This window comes from Urocitellus parryii, chromosome 7 (assembly GCF_045843805.1).
Source record: "Urocitellus parryii isolate mUroPar1 chromosome 7, mUroPar1.hap1, whole genome shotgun sequence".
Classification (NCBI taxonomy): Eukaryota; Metazoa; Chordata; class Mammalia; order Rodentia; family Sciuridae; genus Urocitellus; species Urocitellus parryii.
This window is the reverse complement of record NC_135537.1, coordinates 125,884,549-125,905,075: the sequence shown is the minus strand read 5'-3', so window position 1 is coordinate 125,905,075 and position 20,527 is coordinate 125,884,549. Positions and strand designations below refer to the sequence as shown.

The following is a 20,527-nucleotide window of genomic DNA, read 5'->3' as shown; positions in this document are numbered from 1 at the left end:
GAATGTCATTCTTGACTCCTCCCTCCCCTTCTCCCACTTGACAACAATAGCCAAGGACTCAGGCCTGGCAGATACCTTGCCCTCTTTCCATTCTCACTACCTCTATCTACCTGGTCTCGATTCCACATCATTTGTGACCCTAAGACTTCTCACCAGTTTCCAGCCTTGCTGATTTCCAGGCCTTCCCTAGCTGGCCCACAATAATCGTCTTGTGATACTAAGTTGCATTAACAGAAGTGTCATGTCGAAATCTGAGCTAATGGCAAACAGGAGAGTACTCAAAAACATCAGTATAATGAAATGTTCTCTGCCTGTCCCATGTTCAGAGGAATTGAAGATATTGTCTCCAGGGAGGTGGCATTCTCTGCCTGTCCCATGTTCAGAGGAATTGAAGATATTGTCTCCAGGGAGGTGGCATGATTTCTTCATATACTTCTAAAACCGACCAGTAGAAAAGGATTTGACATACTCCGTAGGTCCCTGGGGCCAAACAAGACCAAATGTATGAAACCTGAATGGAATTTTCCAATATTGACTTGTATGTCAGTGCTACTTTGTGAGCTCCTGAGGACAGCATAACTAACAAGTCACAGGACATTTATATGGATACTAGCCTTGGGTTCAACACCAAGGTGCTTTCCTTCTAGGTAAGCAAAGAGATAAGATGGTTTAGAGGCAAAGATGATGTTTTATCTTCAACAGTCGTAGGTTTTAGCTGACGGGTATCCAAAGACACTAGCAGTACTTCAAAAGCTTTATATGGACCATATACCCTTTTGTGAACCTAATGGAAGCTTTAAGACTTTTCCCAAGCATGGTGGTGTATGCCTGTAATCCCAGCAGCTTGGGAGGTTGAGGCAGGAGGATCCTGAGTTCATGGTCAGCTGCAGCAATTTAGCAAATCCCTGAGCAACTCAGCAAGACCCTGTTTCTAAATAAAATATTAAAAATGGCTGGATTTGTGGCTCAGTGATTAAGTGCCACTGATTCAATCCTGGTACCAAAAAAAAAATTAACAAGGAAGGAAGGAAGCTGCATATAAACATTTTATTCTCAAATTCAAGGATCTAACAGATCTCTGAAGGCCATTCTTGGAACCCATGGACCTTAGGCTGAGACTTCTAATACTAGCAGACAGTTCCTGCTAATATGGATATGACACTTGACATTTAATAATTTATTATTAAATACCAGCAATTTGGGAAGAGGCTTAAAATTTACCTTCATTCTGAACAAAGATATTTATTAAATAGGGAAACAGGCATAAGGAATACTGAAAAGGTATCATCTACTTTTATTTATTTACTCATTCAATAAATATCAGATGCCTCTTCTGTGCTCAGCACTGTTACATCAACTGTGTATAAAACTACACAGACAAAGTTCTGGCCCTCACAGGACTTTATATTTTGTAAAGTGAGCTAAATAATTAATAAATACACAAGTACTAATAAGCATTTTTGGCAATGATGCATTGTGGGGAAAAATACATCAAGGAAAGGAGGATAAGTAGTGAAACTGGAATTTTGACATGAAATTGGATTCTTTGTTTTGGCTAATTTTTTTTTTTCTGTTTTCTTGTCTTGTAAATTTGAAGAATAAAATCCATGGACAATAACAAAAGAGAAGAGTAGGAAAAGTAGGGTTTATTTAACTGAGAAGAGAAGAGACAGAACTGCAATGTGGGAGGGGAATTGATAGCAGGAAAATGATTCAGTAAGAAATCGTATTGCAGAGGAAAGGAGGGACAACTACTGAATAGTTAATTATGATGTCAATTGTTTAATAACAAAGTTCTCAGGCACTCATACAACCTAAATCATATAGAAAACCCACAGGAAGCCAGGCATGGTGGTTCAGGCCTGTAATCCCAGCAGCTCAGAAGGCTGAGGCAGGAGGATCACAGGTTCAAAGTCAGTCTCAGAAACTTAGTGAGGTCCTAAGAAACTTAGCAAGACCCAGTCTCAAAAACAAACAAATAAAAGTATGGCTGAGTTTGGGGCTCAGTAGTTAAGCACCCCTGGTTTCAATTCCTAGGACCAAAAAATAAGGAAACAAGCTTCACGGAAGTGGAGCTTAAAGTCAAAAATTACAAGCCATGCGAAAAATAACCCATCATCTAGAGATGAGGGGGAATGGGGAAATGTTGATCAGAGGGTACAAAGTTTCAGTTAGGAGGAATAAGTTTTATAGATTTACTGCATAACATAGTGACTATAGTTAATAATGTATATCTCAAAATTGCTAAGAATAGATTTTCATCATTCTCATCTCAAAAAAATGTATGAGATGATAGATATGTTATTAGCTTGCTTTAATCCTTCACACTTTATACATAATAGCAAGAAATCCCATTGTACCCCCATAAATATATACAATTATAATTCATTAATTAAAAATAATAAATTTTAAAAATCCATCATAAATGGCAGTTACAAAAAATTGAAAGAAGAACCTGTGCCCCAAGAATTAGAAATAATAGAGCAATCTGTATGCATGAATCCCTGGTTTCAGTTCCCAGCATCAATAAGTAAATAAATAAATTGAGCAATCTAAAGGAGATTTTAAAAATAAAAGTTCTGAGTTGTTCAAAGACATGAACTAGAAACCACAAAACAAAATTATGAGGAAAAAGGGTAAAAAAGGAAAAAAAAAACTTCAGGACCAAGAAATTGTGTGTGTGTGTGTGTGTGTAACTAAAAGATATTTACTTTTTAAATTTGAAAACAAAATGTATAACTGAGATTCAGAGATCCTGCCTAATAAAAAGCCTCACCCAGCTGCTGACCATAATTTAAACTCTGCTTTTTTTTACTTCAAATACTAGTATTTCAGTAAATGTTTTTGTCATTGGGACCAGAAGACCTGACAAGAACAACATGGAGGAAAAGTGTCTCTGGGCTCCTGGTTTCAGAGGTTCAATCCATGGCCAGTTAACTCCACTGCTCTGGGCCTCTGTTGTTCTGAAGTGAGGCAGAACATCATGGAGGAGGAACAGCAGAGGAAGGCAGCTCGGGACATAGAAATCAGGAAGCAGTGAGAGCTCTGCTTATAGGGGACAAAATATAAAACTCAAAGACAGCTCCCCCCCCCACCTTGTCCAGCCACACCCTACCTGTCTACAGTTACCAGCCAGTTAATCCCTATCAGTGGATTAATGCACTCATGAAGTTAAGGCACTATACCTAATCATTTCATCTCTAAACATTCTTGTGTTGTCTCAAGTTTTGGGGGAACACTTCCTATCTAAATCATAACACCCAGGATCTCCCCTCTCTACTGCATTTGGCCCCAAATAAAGCAGAACAGACAGAACAAACTGTTTTAAATGATTGTGTAAGAGATTTTACACAATCTACTATGAGATTTTTAAATTCATACAAAGATGAAGTTAAATTGTATGAAATTATTATGAGCCAGGTCAGTAATTTCACCAATTCTCAGAAACCTAGGAGCAGAAATGTGAAAAGACACATTTGAACTGAGAAAGAGGTTTAGATTGACTCAAGATTAAAGGTATCATTAGAGGCGATCAGTGCAGGCTTTATGGAAAGGGCTGACCAAGGGACTGATCAGGGAAAGGAGACCCAGAAGAGAAACCTGTCCCAAGTGCTCTGCCTCTGCCATTAAGATGTGGTTTGTATCCTGTGACTTCTTTGGAGCACATAGTGAATTGGCAGAAGTGAATTGTCTTCTATGGGCTATTTGGAAAACAGAGAATTAAACAATTGCTAACTCTGTGCTTTTGTTTTTGTTTTCTTCCCCTTCTTTTGGAGAGGGGGTACTGATACCATCAGTCCTGCTTCCCCACATGTTGAAGTTTGAACATTGGAGAAGCATGCCGAGGCAAGCATCTAAAGCAGGATTTATTTTAAAAGGGGTAGACTTCTCCAGGGAAGGAGAAGAGGGCCATAGCTAGTATCCTGGTATCCCAAGAGGGGAGGAATTCTGCCCTTTTGTATGTCCTAGGCTTCCTTTGTTCTCCTGCCTTTTCCCCCTTATCTTTCTCCTTCCTGTGTACGTGACTAGGCCCAGGAATGCTCAGTGAGACAGCCAAAAGGTGGGAAACAGGTGGGCCGAAGGGGAAAGGGCAGGATGCAGTAGCCAAGGATACTATGACAACATTATAGCTCCCTGTAGGGAGGAGAAATTCCTGGGACAGTTTACCTTGGCAACAGGTTGGAGCAGGGGCAGGTTCTTGATAAGATTCCTCAGGGCACAGTTTCCAACTTCCCAGACTCACTCAAAACTGGCCTCCTTGATCCAACCTGACTTGATTTACCTATCTACACTGACTGCTTGTCTAATTCTGGCTTCAGTACTAGGGATTGAACTCAGGTTTGCTTTACCATTGAGGTACATCTACACCACCACACCCCACCCACCCACCACCCCTGCTGCCTTTAAAATTTTATCTAGAAATAGGATCTCACTAAGTTGCTGAGGGCTTGGCTAAATTATTGAAGCCTGCCTGGAACTTGTGGTCCTCCAGTCTCAGCTTCCTCAATCACTATGATTTCAGGTATACTGTGCCCCAGGTATTGTTCTTGTGTTCTGGTTATAAGTTCATTATGAGGAGATCATTAACATGTCTAAGAAGTAGCCTGGCATGGTGGCATAAACTTGTAATCCCAGCAGCTTGGGAGGCAGGAGGATTGCAACTTCAGAGACAGACTCAGCAACTTAGGTCCTAAGCAACTCAGTGAGACCCTGTCTCTAAATAAAATACAAAAGAAAAAAAAAAGGCTGGGGATGTGGCTTAATGATTAAGTGTCCCCTGGCCTCAATTTTAATCCCAGTCTCCCCCCAACCCCCAGCTAAAAAAAGATGTCCAAGAAGTTTCAGGTGGTGCTGGGAAATGATTTACTAAAAGTATCTCCAAATGACACAGAGGACCACAAACCTGGCTCACTTCCTGAAGTTTACACTTTTAAAAAATATTTTGTGGATGAATCCTGATGCTTCTATATCCAAATCAGATTCCTTCATAAGCACATTAAGACTTTAGGCTAAGATTCTCAACCTGCAACTTCGAGATTTCAATTACCAACACCCTTTAATGCAAACATTTGTGAGGACAGACATTTTCCTTGAGTGTATCCATGTATATTTTTAGGTTGATACATGATAATTGTACATATTTCTATGACTTTTTTTTGTTTGTGATGGGGATCATACCCACAACCACATGCATGGGAGGTGTATTTGCCAGCTTTCTATCACTGGAACAAAATATCTGAGAGAATCAACTTAGAGAAGGAAAGATTTATTTAGGTTCATAGTTTCAGAGGTTTCAGTCCTTGGTCAGCTGGCCCTGTTGTTGCTAGACCTATGGTGAGTGAGAAGGACAGGGTGAGGTACTTCATGCAGCCTAGAAGCTGAGAGAGAGAGAGACAGACAGAGAGAGAGAGAGAGAGAGAGAGAGAGAGAGAGAGAGAGAGAAAGGAAGAGGACGGGACAAGATGTATGCTCTGGAACATGCTCCTATTGACTTACTTTCTCTAACTAGGCCCTACTGCCTATAGTTTTGTTACTTACCAATAATGCCATCAAATATGAATCTCTTAATGGATTAATCTATTAATGAGATCAGAACCCACATGATCCAACCACTTCCCCAAATGCCCACCTCTAAACATTGCTGCATGGGGAACAAAACCTTCAACACAGAAGGCTTCAGGGGAAATGGCAGATCCAAACCATAACACTGAGCTACACCCGCAAACACCTATACATTTATTTTTGTAAGTTGAGAAGTCAGTGCATGCTTAGGCAGACTCCTTTAGATGAGAAAGAATTTCAGCTTCACCAAGATTGGATATAATAGACTGACCAGCCCCCTCATTTGGTCAAACATTGAATAGACTTGGGTGAAAGTATGGGAGGTGCTCCAAGGAAAGAGGAGGTCCATGCCATGAAACAGTTGAGGGTGGGTTCTGCTCAGTTTCATTTGCTCTCAGTATAGCCACAGGTTGAAGTTGACACGTAGTAGATTCAGTGGGTTTGTGCATAATGTTACCAAGTTTTAACTAAACTAATCTTAATAAATGGACACACTATTCAAAAAGTTCTCTGCAAGGGAAATCTCAGTTTGAAGATAACAATTATAATGCAGGCACTAAAAAAGAAGAAAATGGCAGAAATATACTTCTAGCCTGAGCCCTTTTTCAGATACAATGGGAAGTAATGACAGCATCAAACCAGTTGATCTGACAAAAAGCAAGCAAAATAATTTCAAATATTAAAAAGTCTACTAGAAATTGTGCATTTCTATCTACCACCATTAAAAAGGAATGTTACCTATCTCTTCCTCTCTCTCCTTCTATATATATAGATAGATAGATAGATATGTATCAATATATTTACATATTTATTCTACCATATATAAATAAACATACTTTATGTAAATATATATTATATATTATATTGTATTTATATACTATATTTAAATACCTGTGCATGCACATGTGTGATATATGTATATATACACAGATTACACATATTCAAATGTTTTTATACACACAATGTATGTAATTTTTACAGATAATATGTGTATTCAGTGTTTAAGTATGTGTGTATATAGCTACAGAATATGAAGAAAATTTATCAGAGTTTAAGATCATACAATATTATATTAAGTACTTCATGAAGTTCTATTAAAGCCAATAAGAAATGTTTATCCATCTCTTTTTTTGCAGTATTGGGGCTTGAACCCAGGAGCACTCTTCCACTGAGCTATATTTCCAGCTCTCTTTAAAAAAATTTGTATTCTAATTTGTTATATATGACAGAAGAATGCATTACAATTCATATTACACATATAGAGCACCATTTTTAATATCTCTGGTTGTATACAAAGTATATTCACACCATTCATGTCTTCATACAAGTACTTAGGGTAATGATGTCCATCTCATTCCACCATTTTTTTACTCCCTTGCTCCCTCTCATCCACTTCCTCCCCTTTTCATTTTTTATATTGATCCAGGATCTAAGTTTCAGAGGCTAGCTTTGAACTTGTGATCCTCCTGCCTCAATCTCCGGAGCTGCTGTGATTATAGATGGGTGTCATGAGAATCAGTACATAAAATGTTCCATATAAAAAGTCTTAGTGGTTTTTATTTTAAGCCCATTGGTTACAATTATTAAAATGCAGTGTATCTTTCAATTAGTTTGTAAGAGCTACTGCCTCACTAGAAATTAGTAGTGACATTTCATCAAAATTGTTTGCTAAATTAGAAGAAGCTATTGAAGAAATAAATATTATTTTATATGTAGCACAAATGATCTGCTTTATCCATTTGGAGGTTTGTGAAGTTTATTTTTCACTCTTCACAATCATTAAAATTGGGAATAAAAAATAAAATAAACTTAGAAAATGACCTTAAAAACATCTCTGTATCCCAGAATATTAAACCAAGATTTGCTTAGATGATGAGGCATATTTAAATTCAATGTCCATTTTATTTTTAGTGATAACTTTATTTAATAAATAACACACATGGAGCTGAGGTTGTGGCTCAACCTCAAGCGGTAGAGTACTCGCCTAACACATGCAAGGCCCCTAGGTTTGATCCTTAACACCATATAAAAATAAATAAATAAAATAAAGGTATTGTGTCCATCTACAACTAAAATAAATAAATAGATTAATTAATTAATAACACACATATTTTAAAATATTATTTGTTCATTCTTACCTCATTCTTTCTGCATGTTTTATAGAACATAAACTAGGGGTAAAATAATATCTGTATTTTTTATTAATAAATATATACAAAGAATAATTATTTAGCTTCAAAATACTTTTACCCATAATAAGTGCTTAACCAAAAAAATGTAAAAACCCCTGTTTGCATATCTGGCTGTATGTCAAAATCACACAGAGGGTGGTTAAACCCACATTATTATGCCTTCTCCCCTAAATCAGATTCTCTGAGAAGTTGGGCCTGGATAGACATGGTGGCACTCTGGAAACCCAGCTACTCAGCAGGCTGCTGCAGGAGGATTGCAAGTTCAAGGCCGGTGTGGGCAAATTAGGAAAACCTTGTCTCAAAATTTAAAAAGGGCTGGGAATAACACTCAGTGGTAATATACTTGTGAAGCATGTTTGAGGTCCTGGGTTCCATTCCAAGCATCTACAAAAAACAACAACAACAAGAACAACAACATCAAAAAACCCCAAAACCAACAACAACAACAACAAAAAAAAAACTGTGTTGTTGTACACAGGGTCCTGTAAATGTGATTTCTTAAACAGACTTCCAAAGTGATGCTTTAGACACTGATTTGATTTGAAAACAACCTCCCAATCCATGGTCATTCATTAACAAAAACTTCAAGAGACAAATTGATCTCCAGTTTTCCCAGCACCATTTGTCGAAGAGGCTATCCTTTCTCCAATATATGTTTTTGGTGCCTTTGTCTAATATGAGATAACTGTATTTTTGTGAGTTTGTCTCTGTGTCCTTTATTCTGTACTATTGGTCTACCAGTCTATTTTGGTCCCAATACCTTGCCTTTTTTGTTACTATAGCTCTATAGTATAAGTTTAAGGTCTGGTATAGTCATGCCACCTGCTTCACTCTCACAGTTTCTTTATCTACACACACACACACACACACACACACACACACACACACACACACACCCCTAAAGACTTCCCAGTGGGCTCCACACCTTAAAGGTTCTATTACTTCCCTATAGTGCCACAATGAGGACCAAATCTCTAACACATGGGCTTTTGGAGGACATTCCAGATCCAAACTATAGCAGTTGCCAAAACTTATAAATCAGTACCTCTGACATTTGGTGACCATCAGGAGTGATGGTAGCACAACACAGGGACTCACCCAGTTGAATGACAATCAGGATGCCTTTGGGAACAGCTACTACAGAACCAATTCTTTTCTTCCTTTCACCTAGAAACTCTTAGCATAGAAATCCCTTTAGTAGAATGATACATTATAATAACGTAATAATAACATACATTATAATAACGCTCAGTCATCTTTAAGTGCCTCAGTTCTCTCATCAGTAAAATATATCACCTACCTCTTAGGATTGTTACAAGAATCAAAAGAGAAAACATATGTAAAATACCTAGAACAAATAATGTCTGGCATGTAGGAAAAAATCTAGCTGTTATTGATACAATGTTTATATGTCATCTGTTTTAGGGTAGGAGATTCCTGGAGTGAATGGTAATAAAAAGCTATTATAACACAGCCTAAAGATTCTTTTTAACCACACTATTTATGCCACAGTGTTTCAACATGATATCCATATATCCTGGGTAAGGGGAACCAGATTTGTAACTATCAGTAATGTGATAAAGTCTCAGCTAAGTGAAGTGAGTTATGTACATTGTGACATTCTGTAATACTGTAACAAATTAAAACCCAAAGTAAATGTGAACGTTGCCTCATAGAGTTACCCAACTATCATTGACTTGGTTTTCACTGACGAGTCAATCTTTATTTGGCTTTATTTTATTTTTTAAAAGTTTTACCAGTGCCTTTGAGCTTAACCACTATCCTTGTAATGAGATATCCAGAATCTGGCCTCCCCATCAAGAAGGGGTTAGGGCTCAGCCACAGAACCTTCTCAACAAAAGTCTGGATCTTACCCCTCAAGACCTCTGTATATATTGATCACCTTTTTGAGCTTCAGTTCCTTCCAGAAAAAGAGGTCCAGCAGGTCAGAGGCAGATTTGGAAAGCTTCTGAACTCTACAGACGATTCTTTTAAATTCTTATTTAATAATATTATCAGTATTTGCAGGGCTGAAGATGGAACCCAGGGCCTCACTGATGCTTACTCATGCATACTCTAGCACAGACCTAGAGGTGATTCTTTATCTCATTAAATGACTAAGGATCCATTAACATTTAGGAAGTTCTGTCCAGGTTCTGAGCTTGGAGGGATCGATCGGGCAAGAGGCCACATATGTCCCTTTACCACCCAGAATTCTCCTCTTTTGGCTGCTGTAAGAACCTCATCCTGATCCCTTGTTAACTGACTTTTGCTTGTCCTGCATTCACTTGGGTGCCTCCTTCACTTGAAGGTGCCCTTTGCTGAGCTGATGGCTCTGCTGACTTTGGAGAGTCAGACTTTGCCCTTGGTACATCTGTGAGATCCTCCTTACCTTGAAGGCCTGCTGGGACTCCTGAAAATCCCTTCAGCATGGAGCTGTGGGAGGCCCCATCTGTCCCTGCTGCCTGTGGGGGGATGGCTGGATGTGGGCCACCTTGAGATTCTGCCTGCATTTTTTTCTTTCAGAATGAACTCGCCTCCTTCTGACAGACACTTCCAGGAGCATGGAGTGGCTCCTGAAGGTCGTCTGGATTAATAGGAAAACCAACCTTCTTTTTCCCCTGGTGAGATGGCAAGACCTAGGACTCATCTGCCACCGCTAATTGGGTGTTTGCCTATAATCCTAGCAACTCGGGAGGCTGAGGCAGGAGGACCACAAGTTCAAAGCCACCTTCAGCAAATTAGCAAGTCCCTAAACAATTTAGGAAGACCCTGTCTCAAAATAAAAAGGGCTGGGGATGTAGTTCAGTGGTAAATCATGCCTATGTTCAATCCCCGGTACCCAAAATAAAAACAAACAAACAAACAAACTCAGTACATCATTTGGTACCAGGGATTGGACCCAGGGGTTCTTAGCCATTAAGCCACATTCCCAGCCCTTTTTTTTTTTTTTTATTTTGAGACAAGGTCTCCCTAAGTTACATAGGGCCTCATTAAATTGCTGAGGCTGGCCTCAAACTTGCAATCTTCCTGCCTCCAGAGTCATTGACATTATAGGTATGCACCACAATGCCCGGCTGAATCACATTTTTAATGCAACTTAAAAACATTATGAATATATGATAAGAAATATTTTTTACTGTTTTGTAATGATGCTGCTGACATAACCAAGAATGGACAATTATTATTCCTGATTTAGTTACATAGTACTTCATTCATTTTCATTAAGTTTTACATTCATTATGTTGGCAATTCATAAGCATCCAAAGAGTATATAATGCAAAGTCTCTCTCTTAATCCTGTTTGCTATCACCTGATTACTTTTAGACATCATTATTTTTTTTTAGAATTTTGAGTATCCTTTCAAATATACTTGAAAAGATTTTGTGTATATTAAATATACATCTCCTAATTTTTATGGAACTGGGGATTGGACCCAGGTGCACTTTACCACTGAGTTACATTTCCTGGTACTTTTCTTTATATATATATTTCTTTTCTTTTCTTTCTTTCTTTCTTTTTCTTTTCTTTTCTTTTTTTTTTTTTTTTTGATATAGGGTCTTGCTATGTTCCTCAGGCTGACCTCAAATTTGCTAATTTGTGTTCCTCCAATCTCAGTCTCCTGAGTAGCTAGGATTATAGGCATATGGCACTGCACACAGATATCTTTGTCTTTTTCTTTTCTTTTTTTGGTACTGGGGGTTGAACCCAGGGATATTTTAGCATGCAGCTATATCCCCAGTCCATTTTTATTTTTTATTTAGAGACAGGGTATTGCTAAGTTGCTCAGGGCCTTGCTAAGTTACTGAGGCTGACCTTGATCTTGCCATCCTCCTGCCTTAGCCTCCTGAGGCACTGGGATTATAGGTATGCACCTGTGTGCCTGGTGGGAGATTGGATTTTTATTAATGCATGCTATATGTCACAAGATGTCAAAAATAACAAAATAATATGAATTAGGATTTGAAAAAAAAAGTAGAGAAACTTAGGAAAAGTAACATATATGGAGAGACTTATTAATATTATTATCAATACATCTCTGAAAAACATCCCACATGATATCCCATGAATACTTCATATTTTTGTTTGTGATACATTAATGGCAGAAAAACCTTCAATTATTTTGATATATAAAATGATAGTTTATGAAAAGGAAAAGGTGAATAAAGGAGATAGGAGGTGGCACAATTCTAGTTTAGAAAATTTTACCTTTTATTTAAGACAAAATTTGACATAGTATCATATAAGAATCTTGCAACTTGAAATTGGTATTAGAATGTACCTCTTTTTTGTGAACTATAGTTGGAAGTCTGATATTTTTATGCTAAAAAGTAAAAGAGGGTGAGGGAGATAAAAACTTCAAATGAATGAGTTAAGTAAAGATGACCTCTATTTGAACTACTGGGGCTTGTAGCTGAGATACTTCATTAAGTTGGAAAGGTCAACAGAAAACAATACATCATTGAACAATTTTATATGTCAATTTTAGAAGTAAAATTTTATTTATTAGCATCATTTCAATGTGTATTACTATAATTATGCATGAAATCTATTAGTGTAAGTTCATAGGCCCTATATACTTATTAATATTTTATTCATTTTATTATATTATGTTAACGTATTGGCTATATGCTCTTTAGATATTAAAATAATTAAAAAGTTCTCTTCCATTTATGTATCACAAACAAACCAAAATATAAAGTGTTTCTAGGACATAATGTGGCGTAGATTTAAAAGATATATTTAGAGTTAATACGACTCTCAGAATCTGTATAATGTAAGAAAAAACACTTTCCCCTAAGTGTTTCTACTTTTTCTTTTTGCAAAGGCTAATTCAATTGTTTTTTTGTTCTTTTGATATATTCCCTCCTGCTCATTAACATTGTTGTGCTGTGTACAATTTTATTTTGTTATTACTTCCAAACGTTGGGTGATTCAATTCTTTGCAACAATCCAAAAATAATTTCCTGTGCATCCAGCAATAATCTTTCAGTTCATCTATATTGCTTAAGTGCTTCATCCACTATTAACAGAGTTTAGCAACTGATAACTGATGTGTAAGTAACCTAGCATCCTGCCTGTTCTCCTTGGAAAGTGGGAGGCTTTCTTGGGCTCTGATGGGTTGAATTTGATGCGATTTGGTTGAATCAAAAGTGGTTGATATGTGGTCACAAGAGAGTTCATATTGTGATATCTTCTCCTGAAAAGAACATTTTCATTTTTAGCTTACAAAAAAGTAGAATGTCTGTTAATGTCCAATTCAGTGCATACTATGTATAAGATTCCAAAGGACATATTGATGCCCACAAAGGTGGCTATAATTATTTTTAATAAATTTACTTTTTTGTAAAATTTTTTTTAGTTGTTGATGGAGATTTATTTTATTTACTTATATGTGGTGCTGAGAATTGAACCCATTGTCTCACACATGCTAGGCAAGCGTTCTGCCACTGAGCCACAACCCAGTCCAATAAATTTACTTTTTTTAAGTATTTTTTTAAGTAGTTGATAGATATTTATTTTATTTACTTATACAGGATGTTGAGAATTGAACCCAGAGCCTCACACATGCCAGGCAAGTGCACTACCGCTGAGCCACAGCCTCAGCCCCAAAGATGGCTATAATTTTAAAAAAGATAATAACAATTCTTGGTGTGTATGTGAAAAAGTAGAATACTCATGCTCTTCTGATGGAAATGTAAGTGACAGCCACTTTGGAAGAGTCTAGCACTTCATCAAAGGGTTAAACATAGAGTCACCATAAGATCTCTCAACTCCACTGCTACATAGGTATAAGAAAGAGCTGAGAAACACAGGTCCATGGAAAAACTTGTACACAAATGGTCATTGCAGCATTGTTCATAATGACCAAAAAGTGAAGATAACCCAAAATGTCCATTGATGTACAAATGGATAAACAAAATGTGGTATATCCATACAATGTGATACTATCCATTCATTAAAAGAAAAGAAGTACTGAGATAGAGTCTCACTAAGATGCTTAGGGACTGGCCAATTTGCTGAGAATGGCCTCCAACTTGAGATCCTCCTACCTCAGCCAGGCTTGCAGTTCAACCCCACTGCAACCTTTTTAAGTAAAGTTGGAACAACAGAATATAGAATACAAGGCCAGGTTGTGGGTGTAGTTTTGGCAGAATAAAATTATATCCTTTCAAAATGTATTTGTATCTTGTCAGACCAAGGCTAACACTATCCATGTTACTTTTCACTTGTTGGTAGTGACTTAAAGTGAGATATTTCCATTCTTTTGTTCTTTTTTTGGTACCAGGGCTTGAACCCAAGGATGCTTAACCGCTGAGCTACATCCCCACACCTTTTTGATTTTTGGTTTTGAGGCAGAATCTAAATTGCTTAGGGCATTGATAAGTTGCCAAGGCTGGCTTTGAACCTGTTATCCTCCTGCCTCAGCCTCTTGAACAGCTGTAATTACAGGTTATGTACCACCACACCCAGCCCATTCTTTTATTCTTATAAATAATGTTGTGATAAACATATGCCTATAAATCTTTATATGCATGTATGACTATTGGTATTAAAAATTAATAATATCTCCTTTTATGTGTTTCCAGTTGGAACTGGTTCTTTTGATGGCAGGAAATGGGTCAACCTTCTCACCTGCCCTGTATTTACATTTAAATACAATGTTCAAATGATATTCAGAACACTGCACTGCTTATAGCCTTTTGCCTGTAGCTGCAACCTCAGTTGTTGGATGGCTTGGTCCTGAGCCTTTGGTGATTTGGGTGTGGACAGATGAGTTTTGCTCAAAGTTAACTGCTGAGCCCTTACAGGGAAACATCTGGTGGCTGTGTCATCCACAGAGTGGTATCTGACTCTTATTACTTACTCAAAGGCTGAAATTTGGGGTCCTAAGGTGAAATCTATTTATAAATTGCTTTTGCTTTAGTTGAAATGAGAAGTGAAAGATATACCCCATCTAACCATTGAGACATGAATCAAAATGAACAAGCAAACTAGCATTCTCAACAAAGGACCCCTAAGCAGGGAGCATGCAAGCATTATTCTTGATCCGCAGCCTCTTTTAGGAGGGCATTTTGGTTTTGCTATGTCTTGCTTTTAGCAATGATATAAATCTGTTATTCCATTACTTTCTAGTGGGAAGGAAAAATCATTACTTAACAGAGCCTCGGCTTTCAGGCTCATTTAGGGATCTCCTTAAGAATTTCTTGTAATAGTGATATTCCTGGTTATTGATACATATTGCCTAATTGCCTTTCACTCTCCGATGTATGATTATTGCTAAAAAGACTAAACTCATTCTAAATAATTCATTTTCTTTTGAACTATGTGCAGTATTTGTTTGCAAGGGCTTCCATAACAAAATACTGCAAATTGTGTGGCTTAGACACAAATTTGTTTGGTCATAGCTATGGAGACTGAAAGTTTGGAAACAAGGTGTTGGTAGGGTGGTTTCTACTGCAATCTCTCTTACTGGCTTGTTGGTGACCATCTGTCCTTAGTTTCTTCACACAGATCTCCTTCTCTGTGTGTCTGTATCCTAATCTCCTTATAAGAACACCAGTCAGGTTGGATTAGGGCCCACTCTTACAATCTCATTTCATCTTAAGTACCTCTTCTAAGACCCTATATAATATAGTCATATTCTAAAATATTGGGGTTAGGAATTCAGACAATGATTTTGGGAAGGGGGGCACAATTTATAACAAACACAAAACACAAATATATAAGGAAATGTGAATATAGAATTTAAAATCACCTACTTTTAAGGCTTTCATGAATTCAAACAAATCAAAGTCCTTTCTTGGTTTTTCCCAAATACAGACTTAATCAGTGATTCTTATTCCTGGTTCTCATTTACTAGTTTATAATAACATCAGCAATGCAAAGACTGTCAGTTTTATTGCAAATCCAGCATTAGGTATTAGTAGAAAATACTTCTATATGGCTCTTTAAATTCAACTTCTCTTAGTGAATCTGCTAGATTGGATGTTTTCTCTTAGATTTCTTTGTCATAACTTTAAATTTTTCTTTTTCTTTATTTCTTTTTCTTTTTCTTTTTCTTTTTTTTTTTTTGGTACCAGGGATTGAACCCAGAGTCACATCCCCACCCCTTTTAAAAATATTTTATTTACAGACAGGGTCTCACTAAGTTTCTTAAGTCCTTGATAAGTTGCTGAAGCTGATTTTGAACTCAGGATCCTCCTGCCTCTGCCTCCCAAGCTGCTGTCATAAAAGGCATGTGCCACCATGCCCAGCTACTAACATGTTTTCTCATTTATGTTCATTTAACTGCACCAAGTCAATGTGTTTCTTATTTGATTAAATTTCTTTTGAACTACTTATACATAATCTAAAACAATATTAGAAACCATTATACATGTGTGTATATTTTCTGATAGTTGCCTAATCTCTAGTATTACCTTAAGGGAATTTATCTTAGATTAGTGTATATTAAATTTCTATTAAAGAAGTATGTATAATTGGTTTGGTGGTAGAGGGCTTGACTAATATGCTTGAGGCCCTGCACTGTAAATAAATAGTTAAATTGAAAAAGAGGATTTTTACATAAAATCCTTAAAGACTTAAAGACTGTGACTATATCAATTATCATATCAAACAATGGGGTAGGATGGTCTGGTTCTTATGGGGGTTCGAAGACTAAAACTCCCCCAAGCCACATTTTAGTAGACCCCAAGGAAACAAAAATGAGAAATTAGATGATAGACCACAGTGATGTTTAGATGATAGTCTAAACAGGTATTAGAATAAATTATCCAAAGACTGCTCAATTAAACTGTGTGGTACTTGATCATCCTGCCTCTGGAGTCTGGTGATGAAAGAATATGATATTTGGGACTATTGCCAGCAAATTGTGGGGCTGTTGGTGCTTTTGTGTGCGTGCCAAAGCAGTTAAGTCAAAGGAAACTATTGTATTGGGAGTAGTTTCCTTATATTTCTGCATCTATCTTTTCTAATCATTGTCCAGTTGTATTGATGCTTTTTTTTTATTTAAAATTTTTGTACTAAAGGACATTATGAACAGAGTGAAAAGACACTACAGAATGGGAGAAAATATTTGCAAAACTCACATATGATAAGGGATTTATATCCATAATACATAAAGAACTAAGATTCAACAACAACAAACCAAGTATAGACAAAGGACTTGAACAGACATTTCTCAAAAAAATATCCACAAATTGTCAAATAAGTATATGAAAATATGTTCAGCATCACCTAGTCTTGGGGAAATGCAAATTTAAAAAAACCCGGTGAGATACTACTACCTCTACCCATTAAGGGGGCTAAATCAAAAACAACAAAAATTTTAAAAGTGTTAAGATGTTGGCCAGAACCTATGACTGTGGAAATAGACTTTTTCCCTTAGTATTGGTGATTGAAGCCCATAGGTGCTCTACCATTGAGCTACATCCCCAGTCCTTTTTATATTTGTTTTGAGATAGGGTCTTGCTCAATTGTGCAGGTTGGCCTTGAACTTGCCATCCTCCTTCCTCAGCTGCCCAACAGGCTCTGATCATAGGTGTGTACCACCATCCCCAAAGGGAACAGACTTAAAAAAATAGACAAGTGCTGCCGGGTGTGGTGGTGCATGCTTGCAATCCCAGCAGCTTGGGAGGCTGAGGCAGGAGAATTATAAGTTCAAATTCAGCCTTAGCAACTTAGTGAGGCCCTAAGCAACTTAGTAAGGCCCTAAGCAACTCAGTGAGACCCTGTATCTAAATAAAGTACACAAAGGGGTTGGGATGTGACTCAGTGGTTAAGCACTCCTGGGTTCAATCCCGGGTACCAAAAAAAAAAAAAAAAAAAAAAAAATAGACCACTGCTTTCCAAACACAGGGATAAATTTAATAAAATGTGAGAATGACAGTTTTTCCAAGAATGGTGCTCTGGCTTCCCTCCACAAGTAAAGTATTGATGCTTTTTTTAAAAAATATTTTTTTTAGGTGTATGTGGACACAATACCTTTATTTATTTATTTATATGTGGCGCTGAGGATCAAGCCCAGGGCCTCATGCTAGGCAAACACTCTACCACTGAGTCACAAACCCAGCCCTACATTGATATTTTGGAAGAAGTATTTTATTCAATTTTTTAATACTTACTTCTTCCAGCACTAAAATATAAATCCCTATAAAAAAGAAAAAGAGTTGTCTTTTAACCTGCACTTTAATAGGAGACAGTGTTAGGAATCCATCACAGTTCTCCTTTTGTTTGTCATTTGTTGTCTCCTTTTCCAACAGCATTATGCTGAAGAGGTAGATAGATTATTTAGCCTGGATTTTATGCTGAACAACCTGAACGGGTCACAGTTGAGGTTAGGTTTGGAGCAAGTAGGCAGGGCTATTTGGACTTAGGACATGTTTCCAACATACTTTAAGGAGATTCTAGTGTTGGATAAAGTCTGGATGGGGGAGTTTTGAGGAGGTCCTGGTACACATTGCACAATGCTTCCAAAGGGCAGAAACATTCAGTTCCATGATTTAGACTCCTTGGAATGTAGGATAGCTGGTCATTATATTATAGGCAAGACACCTCTCTCCAGAAACCCATGTCTTTATCATTCCAATTACATTGTGGTTGGCCCACAAATCCCTATCTTCACAAAGAACTATTTTTCTGCTTTTGATGGCTGAAATCCTAAAGTCAGTCTCTGTGCAAAGCATTGGAAGAAACCTAATATTGTTTTTTTTTTATTGGGGGTGGGGTGGGGCTGTCATTTAATATAATTTATACTAATGATTATGATTGATCTTATGAGGCATAAAGGATTTGGGTTAGGAATTCAGTTTTCAGGGGTATATTTTTTTTCGGGGGGGAGTCAGGGAATTTGGATGTTTATGATAATGTTTAGTAAGATTTAATTTATATAAATTACCTGGGTATAATTATTAAAATGTAGTCTCTGATTCAGCAGTTTGGTTGTCAATCCTCGCCTCCGCCGGCAAAGAGGCTGGGGTATTAGGCAGGACAAAACTGAAACTATAGTTAGATTAACTCTCTAGACGTGACATAGCAGAGACTAGACAAGAAGACTGAACTCCGAGATTCCTTTTCAGCTTTGCTATTCTAATTTTGGGTTCTGAGATTCCATGATAGCGGTTTTTAAACTTTTGGGGTCACAGAACTCTGTGGGAATGCTATGAACACTCTTTTTTCTCGAAATGCGCACACACGTCTGATTCTGCGAACTACTTTAGGCTTCGCGGACCCGCAGTCCCGGGTTCAGGATCTTTGCCCTGTCTTTCTGGCCCCTGGCACTTGGGACCTATGAGTCCTGCACCTCAGCTTCTGCAGGGAACTCTGCTCCTGGCTCCGGCGGGGGCGTGACCGTGGGGGCGTGACCAGGGCGTGTCTGGGGGCGGGGCCAAGGGGGCGCACGCCGCGCCCTCGGCGGTACGAGAGGCCGAGCTTGCTGCATTGCAGCCGCCGCGGCGCCGCTCGGCTCCTCACTCCCAACAATGGCGGCTCCGAGCCCGAGCGGCGGCGGCGGCTCCGGGGGCGGCAGCGGCAGCGGCACCCCGGGCCCCGTAGGGTCCCCGGCGCCAGGCCACCCGGCCGTCAGCAGCATGCAGGGTAAGGAAAGCTCCCGCGCTGAGACCCTGGCCCACTCGCGCGGCCGTCGGCGTCGTCGCGGCCTGCCTTAGTGGCCGCGAACGCCCCCGGACCCGGCTGAGGAAGCCTTCCGAGCCTTCCGCGCCTCCTTGGCTGCCTCCTCCGGGGCTTCCCGCCTCGCTGTCGGCCGCCTTGGGCCGGGCCTGGATCCGGGCTTCGACCCGTGAAGGCCCGGTCGCGGCCTCTGCCTGCGCTCGGCCGCTCGGCCCTGCTCCGCTTCCCTGCCGGCTGGCGGGGCCCACCTGGCCCGGGACCGCCCCCGCGGTCGCCCCGATTGCGGTCGCCGCTTACCTGGCGCCCGCCGGCCCCGGTTTCCGGGAACGTGCGGGCTAGGACTTGAGGCGGGTGGGAGGTGCTGCCGGGCCTGGCTCTGGGTCCCTGCGGCCGCGCAGGTAGGCGGCGGCGTCCGAGCCCGGGGCCCCTCGGCCCCCCGCCCCAGCGCGGCTACCCGCCGCCGCAGTGGGGCCAGCTCAAGGCCATCTTGGTTCTCGCCAGGGCGCAGCTGTAGCCAGACCACCTAGCTGACCTCTGGGGTTCACGGGGCTGTTGGAAGCTACGTTTCCAAACTTTTGCAGGGTGTCTGTTCTCTGGGAGGAGCGGGGCTGGGGGTGCTCAGTCCTGTGCCACCTGTAAGGTAGGTAGCTAGCCATCGGCCTGAGGGAGGAGGGCATTTGTTCCAGGTTAGATTTCTGTGTTAGCATTGCATGCAGAAAATAAGATAAAAATAGAAGACTAAATTCGGTTTAAATGGAGAGATAACAGGAAGTAGAAAGACAGAGGTCAAAATGATAGTATCTGGACATCTGAGGCAGTTCTTCCAATTAATGGCTTTTCCCATTGGGAAAGGCTTTTTTGCTCTGTATGACTCTTGACAGGGGGGGTGTTATGAAAAATACCAGGCCTGAGCCCATTAGTTTAAACCCTTAAGTTTACTGGGAAATTTTGAATAGTAGTAATGCTATTTTTAAAACAGAGACTCAGGCATCTTTTGACAACTTAAGCGAACTACTTATGTTGAATTATTAGCAGAATCTGTGGGGTTATGTTTGGTAGTCAGTATGAACTTGGTTACTTTTAGATCATATTCTTCCTAAAGAGCTACTGTGTCTAGTTAGAGTTCAACAGACATTTATTGA

At 39.1% G+C, this 20,527-nt stretch overlaps 1 protein-coding gene across 3 annotated transcripts in view; it reads left to right on the top strand.

The window, feature by feature from the left end:
• Positions 1-19,189: 19,189 nt before the first annotated feature.
• The window catches only part of Map2k4 (mitogen-activated protein kinase kinase 4), a 125,444-nt gene continuing 124,106 nt past the window's right edge, over positions 19,190-20,527 (top strand). For all 3 annotated transcript variants that reach the window (XM_026390516.2, XM_026390517.2, XM_026390515.2), the window contains exon 1: positions 19,190-19,352. In XM_026390516.2, coding sequence (XP_026246301.1) covers positions 19,238-19,352 — 115 coding nt within the window. In that variant the 5' untranslated portion in view covers positions 19,190-19,237. The remainder of the gene's footprint in view (positions 19,353-20,527) is intronic.